The 18,155-nt window shown below is 42.9% G+C and overlaps 1 protein-coding gene across 1 annotated transcript; it reads right to left on the minus strand.

The window, feature by feature from the left end:
* Window positions 1-9,160: 9,160 nt before the first annotated feature.
* LOC116999174 (beta-microseminoprotein-like) lies at window positions 9,161-12,827 on the minus strand. The gene is made up of 4 exons (XM_033065499.2): window positions 12,795-12,827; window positions 11,313-11,421; window positions 9,982-10,087; window positions 9,161-9,290 (listed from the first exon to the last, which is right to left on the minus strand). The coding sequence occupies exons 1-4, from the start codon at window positions 12,825-12,827 to the stop codon at window positions 9,161-9,163; spliced, it is 378 nt and encodes a 125-aa protein (XP_032921390.2).
* Window positions 12,828-18,155: the final 5,328 nt, after the last annotated feature.

Below are 18,155 nucleotides of genomic sequence, written 5' to 3' on the forward strand. Positions count from 1 at the left end.
TTAAATCTGGTTTCGGGGATTTTGGAAATAGATCCATCTGCTAATGTCTATTATTCTATAGCTTTTGTCTTTTTAGTAATAATTATCATTAGGGAATAATCTAATATACATGGTTTTTTTTGATGGAAACAAGGGTTCTGCTCATAATCACCCAACTACAGCTGTTCTGAAAATTCCCTCAGCATTGGAAAAATGTCTCAACTATTTTCCTATTTTCCCAGCACACTCACAGCCTGCCCTCCTAAAACTCCAATGGGTGATACTTACCCAAGTTAAATAAGGGAATAGTGAATGGAATCTTACCCACACCTGAATTCTTCAGTCCCTCAGAGGGGATCCTCCGCTTCCACCCCTGCCATGGCAGGGACACCTCCCACTGTCCCAGGCTGCTCCAACCTGGCTTTGGACATTTCCAGGGATCCAGGGGCAGCCACAGCTGCTCTCACCCTGTGCCAGGGCTGCCCACCCTCCCAGGGAAGGATTTCCTCCATGCATCTGATGGAATCCCACCCTCCTCCAGCTTAAAGTCATTCCCTTGTCCTGTCTGGATCCTGCCCCTCACTTCCTGCACTGCCACAGAGCAAACAGAGAGGTTTTCACTTTGATTCACATTTTATTTAAATTCAGACCAAACAGCTGACTGATTTCTAGCCCCATGGATGCTCCTTCATTGTGGATCTACTGCCCTGGCTCTAATATCCCATTCCTGCCCATCCCAAACTGTCCAGCCCTCCACCCCTACAAACCTCACCTCCCCAAACTGCCCATGCACTGAAAAGCTTTGCTCACCCTCAGCAATTCTCCTGAGCCAAATTCTATCCAGTTCAAGCCTATTTACAGAAACGCCTTCCACACCTTGCTACCAGACAGCAGAACTGCAAGAATACCTCTGCTTTTTCTAAAAAATATTAAAGACTTTTAGATAAGAACTGGTTATTGAAAGAGAAGTGCAGTTCTAGAGCTCCCTGTGCCCTGTCCCCCCCATGCCCTGAGCAGCATCACTGGGTTAACTCCTGTTTTCCACGATCTCTTTATAGGGTGAAGGTGATACATAATGGGATCCAGCAAAGAACAGACTTTTCCCTTGCCTCCAGTAAAACCAAGGATTTTTCACGATCCCATGAGTCACATCTAATCCTTCACGACTGGTTTTGGCTCAGTCCTGTAATCACTTATTTATGGAACCCTCTCTATCACAGGACCAGCCTCATTAAAACAAGTGGGGCAGTTTTTCATGTGCTCCCTCAAAGTCATTTAAGCCCCCAAGTCGTGCTTAAAGCTGGGCCTTCCCCTGGCTCCCCCCAGGCAGGTTCAGCATCATCCCCATCACAGGCTGAGGAGGGAGCTCAGCCCCTCAGTCCCACCCAGGGCAGCTGGCCCTACAGCTCTGTCCTCAGAGGAGGCAGAGCACAGCACTCATTGTTTTAATGACTGGAAATGAACTGTGAATTTCTTAAGAGCCATTGAATCAAAACGCTTGGAGTCAATCTCCCCACATTAACACGGAGTGCTGGAGATTGCTCTTATCTTCGAGGTGATGAAGTGCATCTGCTAGATTTCCCCAGCTAAGAGTGGGCCAAGCGTTAAAACATCGAACTGTCCCTCACATCCTTGGGAGGAATTAAAGGAAAAGGACAAAACCAGAAACCCCACGCAGCACCTTCCACTGGAGCTGGAGTGTGCCCATCAGTGCAGCCCCAGGGACACCTGGCAGGGGTGGGGAGGGCCACCCTGCTCCTCTGGCACCACCCGCCTGCCACTGGGGTCCTCAGGTGGCTCAGGGTGCTCTGAGGGATGCAGGAATGTTCTCTGGGATGCAGAAATGATCTGTGGGATGCAGGATGCTCTGTGGGATGCAGGATGCAGTGTGGATGCAGGATTTCTGTGGGATGCAGGATGCAGTGTGGGATGCAGGATGCTCTGAGGGATGCAGGGATGCTCTGAGGGATGCAGGGATGCTCTGAGGGATGCAGGATTCTCTGTGGGATGCAGGATGCTCTCTGGGATGCAGGGATGCTCTGAGGGATGCAGGATGCTCTGTGGGATGCAGGGATGGATGCTCTCTGGCATGCATTAACGCTCTTTGGGATGCAGGAATGCTCTGCTGCACAGGGCTGGCTCTGCAGTGTGGCATCTCCGGACCAGCAGTTTTTCCTCTATCCCTGTTTGCTTATTCCAACTCTAACTGTGCTACTCATTGCTGATTTGCTTTTCCTTTGTATATCCAAGGAAATGCAAATATGGGATTTAATCAGGAGGATGAACCACGACAGCCAGTGTTTGCCAAACAGCTTAGTGAGTATGAGCACCTCCATTAGAGGCAGAAGTTGCAGCAGCTTTAACAGACAATATTCAGGCAGCTCTGAGCACCCAAGCAGGAAGAAATCACCTAAAATCATGATTCATTTTTTAAAACCCTGCCTGACCTTAAAAATCAATACATCATTGCTAATTCAGGGAAGTTTTCATTCAGTCCCAAATACTGGTGTGCAAGTGTGGTACCCACAGCCATGGAACAGCCCTCAGCCCTGGGTGGGGGTCACAGCTGTCTCCAGAGTGCCCAGGAAGAGCAGCCTGGGCAGGAGAGCTCATCCTGCCTGTCCTGGAGGGGCTGAGCCATCCAGTGCCATTAACTGCTCTGTGTGGAGGCAGCATCATGTGCATCAGATTGTAAGTGGAGCTGAGACTAAACACAGCTCTTAATGGCTCTGCAAACACATCTGGGGAAAAACGTCAGAGCATTCACCACTAAATTAACTCCTCATTTTTGCCAGTATGGCCCTGTTTGCATTCCAATGCAGCCTGGCCTCTGCAGATGCCTCCCTCAGCTCAGGCAGGGCTGGAGTTCGTTACTTCAGGAATAAACTCATTTTTGCTGTTAGGCATAAAAGGGAGCAGAAGGATTTCCACAGTGCTCAGCCCAATGCTGCTGATCGTGGGTGATGCCAACCAGAACCTTCCATCTCAGAGCTTGGGGTGCACACACCACAGCCCAGCTCCAGGCCAGTAATTAGCAAAGCTTTCAAGGAATTCAGTCTTTTTTCATCTCTGCTCCCGGATCCTTTGAGGAGACTGTTCCTCAAAGACACTGACATTTGAAAGGATGGAGCCCATTTAATTTCAAAGGCTCAGCTGAAAAGGGCACCAGGCTGAAATTCCAGACTCAAGAGCCATGAGTTTGATAACAGGTTTGGAGCAGGTTCCCAGAGCAGCTGTGGCTGCCCCTGGATCCCAAGGCCAGGCTGGACATTGGGATTTGAAGCAGCCTGGGACAGGGGGAGGTGTCCCTGCCATGGCAGGGGTGCATGGGATGAATTTTACAGTCCCTCTCAACACAAACCACTCTGATTCTGTGGTAAGTGACACCACAGTCCTTCTCCTCCCTGATTACACATCTGCTCAAACTCTCCTGGAGAGAATATCCAAAAGGAAAAGTCAGGCGCAATGACATTTCCTAACTGTTAATGTTCCCTTTCCAGGTCATCCCACAGTGGCCGTGCAGGACCCTGTCCCTGTGAGCACACAGAGCCCTCTGCAGTGACAGTAACAAAATAATTCACTTTTTACAAGGTGTTGCCTGCCTTGGAAGCAGGGCCAGTTATACAAACCCGCTCCTTTTGGCAGAACCCTCCCTGGGGGTCACTGTCCTAGTGCTACCCTGTGCTGCAGCCCCTGCTGGGACACTGGCAGCACAGCTCTGCCCCTTCACATCCTCAGCTTTTAAACACTGCATAATTTAGCTGCACAAACTGCAGTTTTGTTCAGCTCACATCACCTTGATGGCTCTTATTCCTTAAATTTAGCTGCACATGCCCATGGCTGATCCCAGAACACTGAGTGCTCCAGCCCTGTCCCAGCATCCAACCTTGTCTCTTGGATGGCAATAATCATATTTCATACTCACTGCTACCTCCCTGCCTCCTCTGGGCTGCTGAGCCTCCAGCTGACCCCTGTGGTGCCTTTGCTTAGGCAGCCAAGAATGCCAGGCTGTGGAACAGGAGTGCAATGCTTTCTCCATGGAAATATTGCTGGGAGAGCAGCTCATTCCCTGGCCTTGCCCATCGCTCCCAGGGTGAGCTGAGAACCAAACCCAAGATGAATTCTCTCCAGTAATTTTCCTTTTGCCCATTACCTCATGCTCAGTACACCACAAGTGCACATTTCTGCATGGCTCAGAGATAAAGAATTGTTTGAATGTTTATTAAACAACAGAGTTGAATGAAAGCAGTCCCATTATGTTGTCTGGAGGATGGAAGTTAATTGGAAGACACAAGTGGGGTTTGGAATAAGTCAATGACAGCGAGGACCAGGAGGAGAGTGTGGAAAATGGAAATTTCATTTTAATTCCTGCTGAAGTACTTTTGTAAATGAGTGTGAGAGGTTCCTCCCAGCTTACTTTGCTTTTCCACATTGAAATGCTATCCCTGGGCACATTAAATACCAACACTGGATGCTGTACAGCAACTTAATTTTCTAAATAAGACACCAGAGGGTAGCCAGAGTGGCAACTGGGGGGAATCTCCTGGACACAGAAGATCCAGAAAAAAAAGTGCTGGGAAGCTGAGGGGCAGGGGCACCCCATCCCTTGCTGTGCTTCCACAATGGTTTAGGTCATGTCAATCCAAAATGTCACCACTGGCATTTGAGAAAAGCCAGTGTGGCATCCTCAGAGTGTTTCCACCTCTGCCTGTTGTGCCTGTGCTAATTTCTGATGCTGAGGGGGATTTTTTTCTGAAGAAGAGACACATCTGCAGCAAATGCCGAGCATTTATCCCCTAGAATAAAGACAAATAATAGGAAAGGCTCCAAATGCTCCCAGCAGCAGTGGAATGGCTGCACAATAGCCCACAGAGCTGCAGTACCGCGCTCCGGCCACACGGCGGCGACACCGCCTCCGCAATGGCTGCAGTACCGCGCTCCGGCCACACGACGGCGACACTGCCGCCCAGCTCAGCCCGGGCTGCGGGACACAGACAAGGCAAAAAGCAACGAGTTCCATTCCTTCAAAAAATCCTCCCAAATGAATGCCCAAAAAAAAATCCCGACCAAAACTAAAAATCCTCTGCCTCTAACCAAATAGAAACAAAAATAGCTCTTTAAATATTATATATCTTTATTCATATTTAATTTATGTTCATATTAATAATCTATATATTTTATATATTCAAGTTGTATTTTAACATATATGCAATATTATTTTTATTATTTATTATATTAACAAATCTTTATATTGCTAATGTTTAGTTCTATTTTACGTATATCTATACCTTTATAAATTATATATTTGTATGTTTATAATTTTAATATTATTTATTAAAAAGCTCTGCCTCTAACCAAACAGAAACAAAAAAACCCTTTATTTTACACTATTTTAAAATATATTTTTCTCTATATTTTTCATATTTATATCTTTAATTTATATATCTATATTATGTGTATATTATAACATAAGAATATATATTATTTATATCCTACATATATATTTATGTGCTCCAGCGAGCACCCTCATCTCCAAACCTTTTATCAGGGAAATTTCACCTCCATCTGTTCCCTTTCCCTCCCAGTATCTCTGTGTGATCGGAAGAAACATGATGAGAAGCCCGGCTCCGAACCGAGCCCCGAACCGAGCCCCGAGCCCGGCTCCGAGCCCGGCCGTGGGCGGCACAGGCGATGGATGCTGCCCTGCTGATGCTCGCCCAAGCCCCCACAGGAACCTCTCAGCGTTGCCCTTTCCTGCCCCTCCTCCTCGCTTACACCCCTTTCCAGTTTCGTGCTCGGGGGAAAGGATGCTGCACAGAGAAGTGGCGAGGGATCCCTGACAGACAAAACTTTCCGCAGCTTCTTTTCCTGCCGTACCTCCGTGACAGAGCTTGCATGGAACCCTGCTGATTGCCTCTTCTTGCAGTTGTCACATCCCAGCTACCCCGGGCAGAGACTTCCACCCTTGTTCTCTACCTGATGTGGGAGAGTTCTGGGTGCCTTTGAGCAGCATTGTTCAAGTCTTTCCAGAGGTGAAAAGTGTTCGTTTTGCAGATGTTGCTTTCCTGTCTGACCGCTCACCTCAGGAGCTGTGGGCAGCTTTCAGAGAGACAAAAGTATCACTTTGTCTGGGGAAACACCCTCCCACAAAATTTAAGATAAAGGAAATCACTTAGGGAATGTGATTACCAGCAAAGGTTGCATTAGGGAAAACCACTTCAGACAGAATTTAACATCTGCTGTCAGAAATTATCTCCTGTGACCCCAATATTGTGGGTGAGTGGGATACACAGGAACACACCAAACCCCAAAATATGGTGGTACTGGTGCAAGGTGTGAAGCAGAGGACAGAAGATGATTTTGATTATTTCAGTTCCAAATCCTGATGCTGGTTTTTGGGATTAAAGAGCTGATAACTTCTGAGGAAGGCAAAGGCTGAGATGTCTCAATCCTGTATCTTCTAGCAGTAAAAACCCTCAGGATTTTCTTCCTAAAACATGCTAGTCTCCGTTCATGTCACAAGTAAGCATATGTTGTTTGCTTCTTCACAGAATTATAGAACTATTTTGGTTGGAAAAGATCTTTAAAGGACATCAAGTCCAACCCCCTGCCCTGGCAGGGACATCACCTGCTGGATCAGGTTGCTCAGAGTCCCATCCGTCCTGGCCTTGAACACTTACAGGGATGGGGTATCCACAGCTGCTCTGGGCAACCTGTGCCAGTGTTTCACCAATGCCATAAAAATGTCATTTTTATCTAGTCTGAATCTGCCTCCTTTTAGTTTAAAACCTTTACCACTTGTCCTTTTTCTTAACTTTATCTTAAAGCTAGTTACATACATGTTGCCCTAAGATGCTATTTGATATCACATAACTTCTGTGGCTACACTGGAAGCTCCCCCCAGGTTACAGAACATGGGAAGTTCTGAGGCTCAGACTAGGAGAGGAAAAACACATCACTGCACGGCAAAAAATGGACCAGATTTCTGTCCTGTTGTTTGTCTTTCTATTGTTATTGCTAAAGCTCTTATTTGTTAGTGCATCTGTAGGAGGGAGAAATTAAAAAAATATAAAACCCTTCTTTCCTGCACATTTTGAATGTTGATCCAATTATAAGTTAAGAATATGTGCTGAGTGTGCCTGCTCTGGGATAGTTCCCCCCATACCTCGTTTGAACAGTCTGTCTAGCTGCATAAAGTATGAAGTGTTTTTCTTCCATTCGTTCGTCAAGCAGAAAGAAGCTGAAAACCCAGTGGAAAAAAAATCCCTGGCCATTTCTATTGCAGAACAGCTGTAAGTGGGAGAATCAGCAAGTTTGGTCTCATGAGGCCTTTTATAACGTTAAAACTGAGAAAACAGCTTTAAAGTCAATTCTGTAAGCAGCTGGCACAGAAACAATGCTGATTCCCAATAGAACTCCAAGCACAGGTTTAGCTAATGCACAATATCAGAAATCCTCAAATTTCTAGGGATCTCTTTCTAATTACTTCTTAAAAACATTCTTCAAGTTCCCACTAATTGAAAGCCATAATTCAATCAGAATGAAAATATTCTGTTTGAAAACATAGGATCAATGTGATGTTGCCTGTTTCAGTTCACTGGGATGGAGAACACTAAATTTCCATTTTAAGACATTATTTTTCAGCATCTGTCTGCATTTGAAGGCTCTAAGATAGCTGTGATGCATTTGAAAGTCTGGGGCAGGGCATATTCTTCTCTTCACACCAGAGCCCTTGAGCAGGAGTGCTCATTGGATTTCAGATCACCTGAAGCAACACCTGGGTCGTGACTGCTGCAGACAAGCAAGTAAATGACAACACTCACAATTTATTGCTGGGACCTGTAATGTTAAGGCTGTCAGCAAAACCTGTTAACACAAAATTAAAACTTATGCTGGTTTATTGTAAGGCTTATGCTGGTCCTTCAGAGTGCCTATGGCTCTCTGTTTATTAATTTCTTTTGGGGCTGTTGCAGCCTCAGCAAGGGCTGTGATAATTCAGGAGCAGTGGCTGGTAGGAGTCTGTCCCCACGCACAAACCTGTCCTGTCACCTCAAGAGTCAGCTCCTGGAAGCTCTTGTCTCCCCTGTGTTCCCTGCAGCAGTGGGATCACCGAGGCACCAATCCCACCTCCTGCCCTCGAGCTACTCCCAGAAGGGGATGGCTCAAATATTAACCCAGAGCTTGAGTCTCTCAATGGAGCCATTCATCAGCTGGGAAAATCAGCTGACTGCATCCTCAGGCTGGTAGAGAGCAATGAAATTGTTTTAGAGAGCAGCTTGCAGAAAACACTCCTTGAACACAAAAATCTAGATGCCCATGGTAAGAAATCATTTAACTCCTCTGTGCACTTAGTCCTCTGCATCTGTATTGGAGCCCATGTTGGGTAAGTTGGGTTTTTCAGTAGATTTTCCTTGTAACCTCAAAGGGTGGTTGTAACATTTACAGCACTGATTAAACAACACTGTAACCTGTAATGGTTTTCATCAGCTGTAATGCCAAGGGCAAGAGAAGACACATTGAGCTTTTTGTATTCCAGGGATTCCTGGAGGTATGTTAAATTCTGATCAGCAGTCTGGGTGTGAGATTTTTTTTGATACTTGAATTGCTTGTCCAATAACACAAAACCCTTACAAATAAGCCAACATCAGCATTACCACTTAAGTATTATATTGATACATGAAATGGGGTGCATCATGAATCAAAATGTGCCCATTTTTAATGTGGTTACATTCGTATTTACTGGATATTATTTTGGACATATTCAAGTAATTGGAAATGCTTGAAATGTTAATTAAATGAGTATGGAATACATGGACTATTGAATGAGTACCTGAAAATTAGACAAAATAATACAATATGTATCCAAGCAAAAGACAAAGAGTGAGAAAACACCCACTGATTTTTGTATTGATATAATTTTTTCCCATTTTAATGAGGTAACAGGTAATGCTTTAAAATGTCATCTTTAATGTCTGACCTCAAGGAAGGAACAGGTCATTTCTTTGTTTGTGGTGAAGCATAGGGCAGAGAATCAAGGGATATTTTTGTGAGTAGATACTCAGTTTCATTATATGTTGGGTTTTATTAGTAGATATCACTCAGCAGCTGCATTTTAAGTATTTGTGAGAGAGAACCATGAAAACAATAAAAGGAAGTATCTCCCTAATCTACCATTCTTCTGTTAGCCTACCCATGAGTGGACTGGGCATTCTTTTGAGTGATCATCTTTCTCCACGACTTTATAAGAGCAAGTCTCCTTGTTGAAAATGCTTTCACATTTCTCTTCATCGTAGTCGCCTGGTGTCATATAACTGTGGTTGGGAAAAGAAAAAGAGGTGATGAGACCAAGAAATAAGCAACTCCTATTTCAGGTGGTGTCTGCACCTTTGATATGAAGAGACTGTACTGAGGAGACTTTTGGGAGCAGAAAAGGGAACTTGCATGAAGCTCCCAGCTCAAATGTTACTTAACCTGCTGTGTAAGCATAATGAGAGTCACAGTTCTTCTGGTCTGATTTACACCCAAAGGATGTTTATTGTGTTTATTTGCTATTCCAATATCACTGCTTCTTCTCTTCACCCGTGGCATGGAACTAATATTGCATGAGTGGTTGGATATCACTATAGGAAAAATTACAGACAATGTACCTTGAGCTGCTTCTCAGAGGAACGTGGGGCAATGTGTGCCTTTGGGACAATCTGAACTAGAAATTCCTTAGAGTGTTCTCTCTTGAATCAGTAACTTGCCTGATGTCTTAGCCCCAGGAAGAATGAAATTCTTTTTATTTTAAATCTAGAATTATTTTTTAAACACGACCTCTATTTTTCAGAGGAATTCCTTGCATGTTCAATGATGATGGTGTTGGATTAATGCATAACTTTGTGATAAGAAGTGAGTGAGGGAAGGGTTATGGTTATTTCTTGGGAACTCCTGTGTGAAGGGAAGTGGTTTGTGCTGCATTATGGCAGCTGAGGAAAAATCCCACTGTTGCTCTGAACTCACCTATCACAGCAGCCAATTCCAGTCTTAGAACAGGAGCAATCATTGCAGTCCTCAGTCCTCCATCTGGAATCAAATTCATGGACCTTTCCTTCCTCATCAAGGCAGCCTTAAAATACAGTGCATGGGCAGATTTCAGTGTCAGACCTATTGCACTAACAGCACTGTTGCATGTACAAAATGGGTGGGATCTTTGCTGGCTTTTTGCATTAACATCCTTATCTGCCAAACACAGAGGTTCCCAACACAGCAGGGTGTGCTGTCCTAGTGCATGGAACAGAGAGACCTGGGTTGCTCTGTCTCCTGAGGTTCTTAGCAGCATGAGGTTTCCTGGAGTAGTTCAGGTATGGAATTTGAAGCACCCAGCAGGAGGACAACTGGGCACATACCTGGACAGGATTAAAAAAGGTTTTGACTTTCCTATTAACATCATCTCTGGTTCTTTAAAGCAAGACTACATCTGGCCAGGAAACTTTTCCCAGTCCTCAGCTGCAGGAAGAAAGCAAATATTGGATGTAAAGTTCCTGTTCAGCAGTCACAGAATAGACCATAGGTCTCCTAAATAACTGATCTGGAAAGCAGAATTTTATGAGAACAGAACAAGACAGAAGGATGGGGCTTCTAGGTTGTATCTTTGCCTATAAATGTTCTTTTCTTTGGCAATGTAAATTCATTTCTTCAATGAGAAGAGCTTTCCCAGGCAAAGCTGGGATTTTAGACCACTTAAGGTTTGTTTTTTTTTAAAATATTGGCACACATCAGCTCTTGTTGTGTTCAAAAAATAGCATACTTCTCTTTTGGGAACTTATTTTCCTGCAGCTCCACTCATCTGTAGGCTAACAGAATAGCTGTGCTCAGGAAGAGCAGATCCAGACTCAAGGAATGCAGCCATCCTGCTTTTAAGAATTTGCTTTGGGATACAGAAACAAGACATGAGTAAATTGTGTGGTGCTGAATACTTGTAAATCTGTTTCCTGTTCTTTACTGACTATACACACTTAAACACAGGTCCTTCTCCCTTCTCTGATTTCTTCATGTGATTTCATGGTAAAAATATGAGTTACTATTTCATGCAGATGGGTAAATTAAAACTATGCTACTTCTCTGGAAAAAGATCATTTGTAATTTGGTCTGTATGAAGCTCCCCAAATAACTTGTTCTTATAATGTATTATAATATTGCTCTCTATACCCCATTTCCCTCCCATTTCCCTTTGATTCCTCTCCACTCTTCCCACGTATTTCTAAATTGTGATGAATTGCACAGAATGCACAAATCAAATCAAGCAGTGATTCTGATGATGTCTGCCAAGCTGAGGGCAGTTGACTTCTTACCTACAACCACACCATTAGACATCCCTGGCTGGAATGGGATGAAGTAACAAGCAGCATCAGACAGTGGCATGCTGATGGCAAGAGCAAGAAGGCAGGCCACGATGGTGTTCTGAACAACAAAACAGAATTCATATCAATCCTTTAGTAACTATTAAGATGTCTTGATGATAAATAACAGGAAAATATATTGTGGTTTCAAATTAAAATCCTATTGCTGATGCCTTAAGTTTTAGCTTTCATATTTTCCAGATTCTGTTCTGCATTAGTATGTAACTCAACTTCATATAAAGTGTTAGCAAGTTCTCTTCACAGTTTAGTCACACAAAACAATCCTTTTCCAGCCTGAGAACCAAGGACACTTTTGCAGCCTCAGACCCAAAAAGTGCAAAGAACAGTGAAATGAGGAGAGCAATCTGGCAGGATGGAACTTCATTACCTGAAGCTGTAATTGGACAATTAACCCCAATATGTAAATGGACAAAAACTTATGAAAGTGTGAAAACTCCTGACCAGGTGTCCATCTTGGGTCCATCTTGGGCAGAGCCCCAGCCAGGCTCTTGTAGTGCCCAGGGTGCATCCTTTGAAGGCCTTTTAATAAATACCTACTTTATTCCTTTAACTCTGTCTAGCCTCTGTTCTAGGTCAGCCTCTCAAGGCATCGTTGCCTTTTGCAGTTTAGACAATGTAGCACACTTGTCAGGAATACTGAACCATTTTGCAAAAACAGAGGCAGAGCATCACACGGGAGGGGGAAAAACGCCTGTCTTTCCAAGTTAAAATCAATCATTGACTGCTAGACCCAGATACTGTTTGTGGGAAATGTGTGTTCTATTCCTTTCCACTCCCCATTAATTTTTCTTGTCCTTTTTTTTCTCTATAGGGTCAGTCACCAACTGTTTTTTCTACTAACCTCACTTATAATTGCAAAAACTTGTTTACTGCAGTCTGAACAGCTACAGAATGTTTCCCCCTAATATTGAAGGAACAAGTGAATTAACTTTAGCTGAAGTTGAATACTCAAGTCTTGACCCTGTACCTTACTTGCAGGTGTCACTTAGAACCTAGATAATTCTATATTCTGTGACCTTTGTTAGTGGTTTTTTTCCCCTGAAAATTCAGCTGAAATTTCAATACTAGTTTGAAATGTTTAAAGGGCTTCCTTTGGGGAAATGAATGAAGACTTCTAGGATGGAATTAGCTATGATTAATTTGAGATCTTGGTAAGAGAAGCAAGGTAGACCAGTAACAAACAATTACATACATAGTATGTGTACTGTATGTAAGTGTGTTGTCTCAGACAGAGTAGGACTGAGTCATTCCTGAGAGATGAGAGGAGGAAATTTTAGCATTTTATTTTGCAGAAGAGAGATAAAAACCCACAAAATTGCAACAGTGACAAAGGAGTAAAAATCAAGAACCCTTTTTTTTTTAGCTCAGCAAAGTGTTCAGATATTATCCAGACTTTCCACCCCAAGTTCTTACCTTCCTTTGCGTCTCTTTGACTCTTGCTCTCATAACACAGAATTTATATATTCTCCAAGTTTCTTAACATGACAAATACTGAGATAAATCCAGCAGAAGCTCCTTTAAAATCTATGTCTATAGACATACCATGGTCTTTTACAGCACAAGATGTAAGGACTCACCATTCTTGCAGAATTGAGACTTCCAGTAAGGAGATGGCCTGTACACAGCTCATCTTCTCAGAGACCTTATATAGAGAGGGAATTTGTGCTAACACCCCTTGAATAAACTGACCATGCATGTCCAGCACCAATGAGGTATCTGCAAAATTACCTCAGCGGGTTGTTGTAGTTAAGATAAGGCAATTACATACAGGAAGAAAGGTTTGTTCTAACAGACACAACAGGTGTGAAGAGAAATAGGAGTGGCTTTTGTGGCACACCAGAATTGGGAGGTAGCTACAGGAAGCACTTTTCAAGCCTAGAAGGAATGTTTAGCACTTACCCTGATAAAACCATCAGAGACATGATGATTGTCACTCACAACAAAATTGCATGCTTAGTTTGAACCACCTGGGTCCTAGATAACCATTTTCTTCCTTGTTCATCTTTCCATCATGTTCAAGATCCATATGCTCAGGTCCTCTATGAAGAAATAGGCATTACATAATTTCTTAATTCTTATAGCCAGTGAGAAACTGTTCCTTTTCTGAGAGGCTGAATATGTCAAGGGCAGACATGCTTTCCAAGTGCTTAGGACAGTATTTGATAGCAAAGAGGTCCAGTATAGTCCCCTTTTGCTTAGCTTTTACCTACTAGGTTCAAGTATTTTAAACTATGTGGCTGTTCTGGGTGATGAAGTCTATCCCTTACTACCAGAGCTGCACAGTTTTCAATACATGAGTTAATTACTCTGACTGCATTGTGTGACTTCTTGTGTGGTTTTGGGAGTAGAGGCAGGACTCCAAGTTAGGTTCGCTATTCCATGTCGTCTGCCCAAACTCCAGAGCTGAGAGGTAGCTCAGGAAGTCCATGAGAGGCCAGAATTAGGGCAATGCAGGTCACAGTGAGGCCACTACTTCCAGTGATACCTTAGCTGGCTTTCAACTCAGTAAGTTGGGTAAATTGGTTTTTCTTCTATTACAAGACCATCACTCTTCAGCATGACGGAAAAGAGATTAAGTGCTTGCAGGTGTTTGATAAACTTGTGGCAAACCTGTCACTTGTAAATTGGACTTGGCAATGCTGATTTATGCCCTGCCCAGAAATGGAGGATAATAGCCATACCTTCCTAATCAGTGGGCATGTCAGCCCTGGGAATTTCTTTATTGAAATCAAGAGAGTCCCCCTATTCCCTTTCAGTCTCTCAGAAATAAGTATTAAGCCAATTGAAAAGCAACACTGTTGGTGTTTCAGAACATGTTCATTTTCCAATTAAAGGAGAGGGGGAAAGGCACAGTAGGATAGCAAAAAAAAAAAAATACCCTGATCCTAGGCCAAAGCTGCCTTTTGTCTTGGTTGCAGTGAAGATGGAGAGAGTTCAGTCTCCCTTCAGGTCCTGCTCCTGCGCTGCCTGACCTAATGGATGAACATCTGTGAGATGCCAAAGGATATGCCCTAGCTTTGCATGCTAGATCATTACCTTTAGGTATTGAGAAGTAACCATTTCCCTAGGCTGACAATACTGTGGGAAGTAGCATAGAATCCTGCTCAAGGTATTGGCTCCTCCATGTCCTCAAAGGTGATCTGGAACAAATGTTCCATGATATTTTTGACTAAAAGGACCATCAAATTTCACTGCATTTATTCTGTTAAAATTACTGAGCTATTTTAATTTTTTTCCTCTTCTGTGTTATGTACTTGGCATGCAACATTTTCCTTGTTGGGCACCCTGCAGCAGTTCTTGTATGTGAATAAAAATTATCAGTCCCAGGGAAATTTGTGATGCAGGAGTGAAACTGAGGGAATTTGTTACAGCCAAAATGAGAGAAAAGACAACTTTCTGTGTTGGTGTTGAGTAACAAAGGATCAGCTTCTTGCTCGACTCTGATAAAACTAAACATCCCACCAACATGCTTGTGCATTTTCTTTCTCAACTTTCCAGACTGCCCACCTGCTCCCAGTGCAGGACCTCCCCCTGTTTTCTAGGTACAAGCTGTGCAGAGAGCTGTGCAAACTATGGAGGGAGCTTGCAAACGGTTTTCTTTGGACCACAGCAGAGAGTGACCTGCCTAAGCCTGAGCAGTGTTAAAGGATAATGAAGAGAAACCTTTTTGCATGATCTGTCAGTTCAGAGGAACTCTAACAAAGTGCTGGGGTGCTTAAACCACTCACAGCAGCAAACTCTCTGGGGATAGTCTGTTCATTTATTGATTATTTGGGTCATTTGTGACCCACATAACATCACATTTCTTCATGTTGTTCATGTATAGGACGATAGGTGCTTTGCTTGGGTGGGGAACAGGTTTCTCTAACAGATGTAGCTCTGTTGAAATCTTATGCTGGCTTCCCAACTGTTTAATTTCTTACTGAAAACATTCTAAGAATATCATTGCTCTGCCCACTTCTGTGCATCCTTTCCACTTATTCTGATGGATAGAGTACCCTCTTTCTTCCTAAGGCAGAGAATAGTCTTGGAGATTTTCCTGAAGATTTACCTTGCTATTTTACTCTAGTCCTTCTTCAGCTGGAGTTTCTGCTTACATCTCACTGATAACAACAGAGACAATCAGATTAATGCAAAATGACCAACTCATTTTTTCCTGTGGTTTTAGTGCAAGGCAATCAACAGAGAAACACAGCATGATTTCAGAGCACAAATGTTATTAAAACAGCCCAATAATCCAGCTAATATCTACGGACAGCTCAAAGCTAGAAGAGGTGTGCTAAAATGAAAGCAGTCCAGGAATCTTGTTTCTTAGGTCATCACTTCAGTGCTATTCTCACATTCTTGAGAGGGATCAGCTTTCTGTGTGGAGGAGTAAGTGCAGGACACATTACAGCAGTTCTGTAACCTACTTAACCCAGTAGGTTGATTATCACTGCTCTTGGGAGGGGAAAAACAAAGAGGAAGCATGAACCATTTCAGCTCACAGATCATAAGTAAACATGATTTTACAAATAAAATTTTCTTGACATTGAACTGACAATGCTATGTATAGTGTACTTTGGCTTTGCTTTATTAAAGTCTGTCACATTTGTGTGTGAGAAAGGACAACTGTGTTAAGGAAAGGCACAAACAAACCATACTAAAATATACAGTGCACTGTTTGCACAAGAACATAGCGCAAAGGTGGTAGAAGGATGTTTTATCTTGGTGGGGACAATTTTCTTAAGTCTGAGGTTCATATACCCACAAACCTCAAAGCCTAGGCCCTCAGCTCTCTCCCAGGACAGGAATTACCAACGAATTGTATTAATTTGATAGCAAGGTACACAGGCAGTTTGAGAGTGTAACAGATGGCAGAGCAGAAACTTGAATTGAGATCTCAATTCAAGATGGGAGACCCAAACTTGAGACAATAATATAATTTCTCCTCTGATCTGAACACATCTGTCTTCTGTGTGTAACCAAGTCCCCATCCATGAGTCCAATTTCAGTTTTAATTCAATGCAGTTTCAGTGGGATGAGACACATAATTTTTTTATCTTGGTGCAAATGCATTTTGAAAACACGTGATAATTTCTCAGCTAGCCTGGAAACTCCTGTCAGATCATGATCCCAGGATGGAGGATCAGTGCTAAGCAAGGGATATAGAGACAGACAAAAAGATCTAAAGAGCCAACCACGAACACCAGGCCATGCTTGCAATGAGGAGACCTCCATCTCTGAAGGGTGGGTAGAAGTGAGGGAGATGGCCACAGATACTGTACCAGTGACTACAAAAGTCCAGAGGCAGTAAATCAAAATGAATAGGAGGGGCAGATTCAGCAAAAAAGGTATCTATCTCCAGCTTATGGGAAATGCTAACTCTCCTGCACTTCTACCTTCCATCTCAAGACATGTAGTAAAAAATAAGTCTTGGAGGTCTTCATTGAACCAGAATAATGATAGAAAAGTTTATTCCACAAGTTAAAAAAACCGCAGTGATTCCAAACACAGCTGGTTATCTTGACCCTGCAACTGGCTAAGCAAATGAAGACCATATGTCTTTTTGTGGAGCCAAATTAGCTACAGGAAGGATGGGAGATTGGAGCACTGTTGTAGTTCTGTGCCATTAGTGCCTCTGGTTTTGTGGAGCTCACATGGTGGCACAGCAGACCCTGCTGTGGCCACACTGATAGTGGGAGCATGCCTTTGGTCCTGCAGGTGGTAGCAAATTATCTGGTCCTTCATCTTGAGCACTAGCTGCCCATGCATGCACAGAATGAAAGGAGGCTTTGTTTCAATTTTATGCCACCACTTAGTTAGTTCAGCATCCTTTGCACTTATTTCTGAAGAAATTCAGTTAATTTTGTGTATATCCTATCAGGAGATCAATATCACGAGAGGTGGGGCAACTGAGAGGCTTTTAAAAGATGGTTTATTGCCTCATGGTGTCAGTCTCACAGAAGGATGAGACTAATTTAAAGGTCTGTTGCATGTAATGCCATAAAATCAGAAGCTGTCTGATTTCTTGTTGCAGTGCATTATGTTAGTTTTCTAGCCAATCACATACTTCTAGGAAACTTGGTGACATCTTTTTACACCAATCCTTAATTGCTTTACTTTTGTGCCTTTGCTGCAATGTGTAATTTTTAACCAATCATACAACACTTCACAAACCTACACTGATACATCTTAAACTTCTAATTAACTTTATAACATGTTTTATTGCTGAACTTTAAAATCTTTTACTCTCTTACTTAACATATTGCTTTGCTTACATAATGCATATCTCTGTTTGCTTAAAACATATTTCTACTTAAACTATGAACTTATATTCTTGTTTTATATCTGTTTTATTTTCACTGTCCTAGTTCTCCAAGCTTTCTCCAAGACCTTAGGTCAAACATTGTATTCATCTTTATCTTTGAGCCTGTATGCACAGAGCTCTCAGTACTTGCAATTCTCACATATCCCACCTACACTGTACTTCAGCTCTATTTAGACAACATGAGCTTTTTTCCATTTTTAAAACCTGTTAGTTACTGATTCCATGAAAACTACATGCCATGCTTAGAAGTTATTGTTGGAGGACTCAGAACAGACTGGGATGGGGAGGGCAACCACAGAATGCTTCAGCCAAATCCAAAGGATATCTTGATTTTTGGGACCTCTTCTCTTTTGCCTTTGCTGTTCTCCTCTGTAATGTGTAAAATCCTGCTTCCTGCCTTTTATGTCCTACACCTTTCCTATCTGATTAAGATGGGCAGGAATTAGAACAGAACACCATGAGAG

This window comes from Catharus ustulatus, chromosome 8, assembly GCF_009819885.2.
Source record: "Catharus ustulatus isolate bCatUst1 chromosome 8, bCatUst1.pri.v2, whole genome shotgun sequence".
Taxonomy (NCBI): Eukaryota; Metazoa; Chordata; class Aves; order Passeriformes; family Turdidae; genus Catharus; species Catharus ustulatus.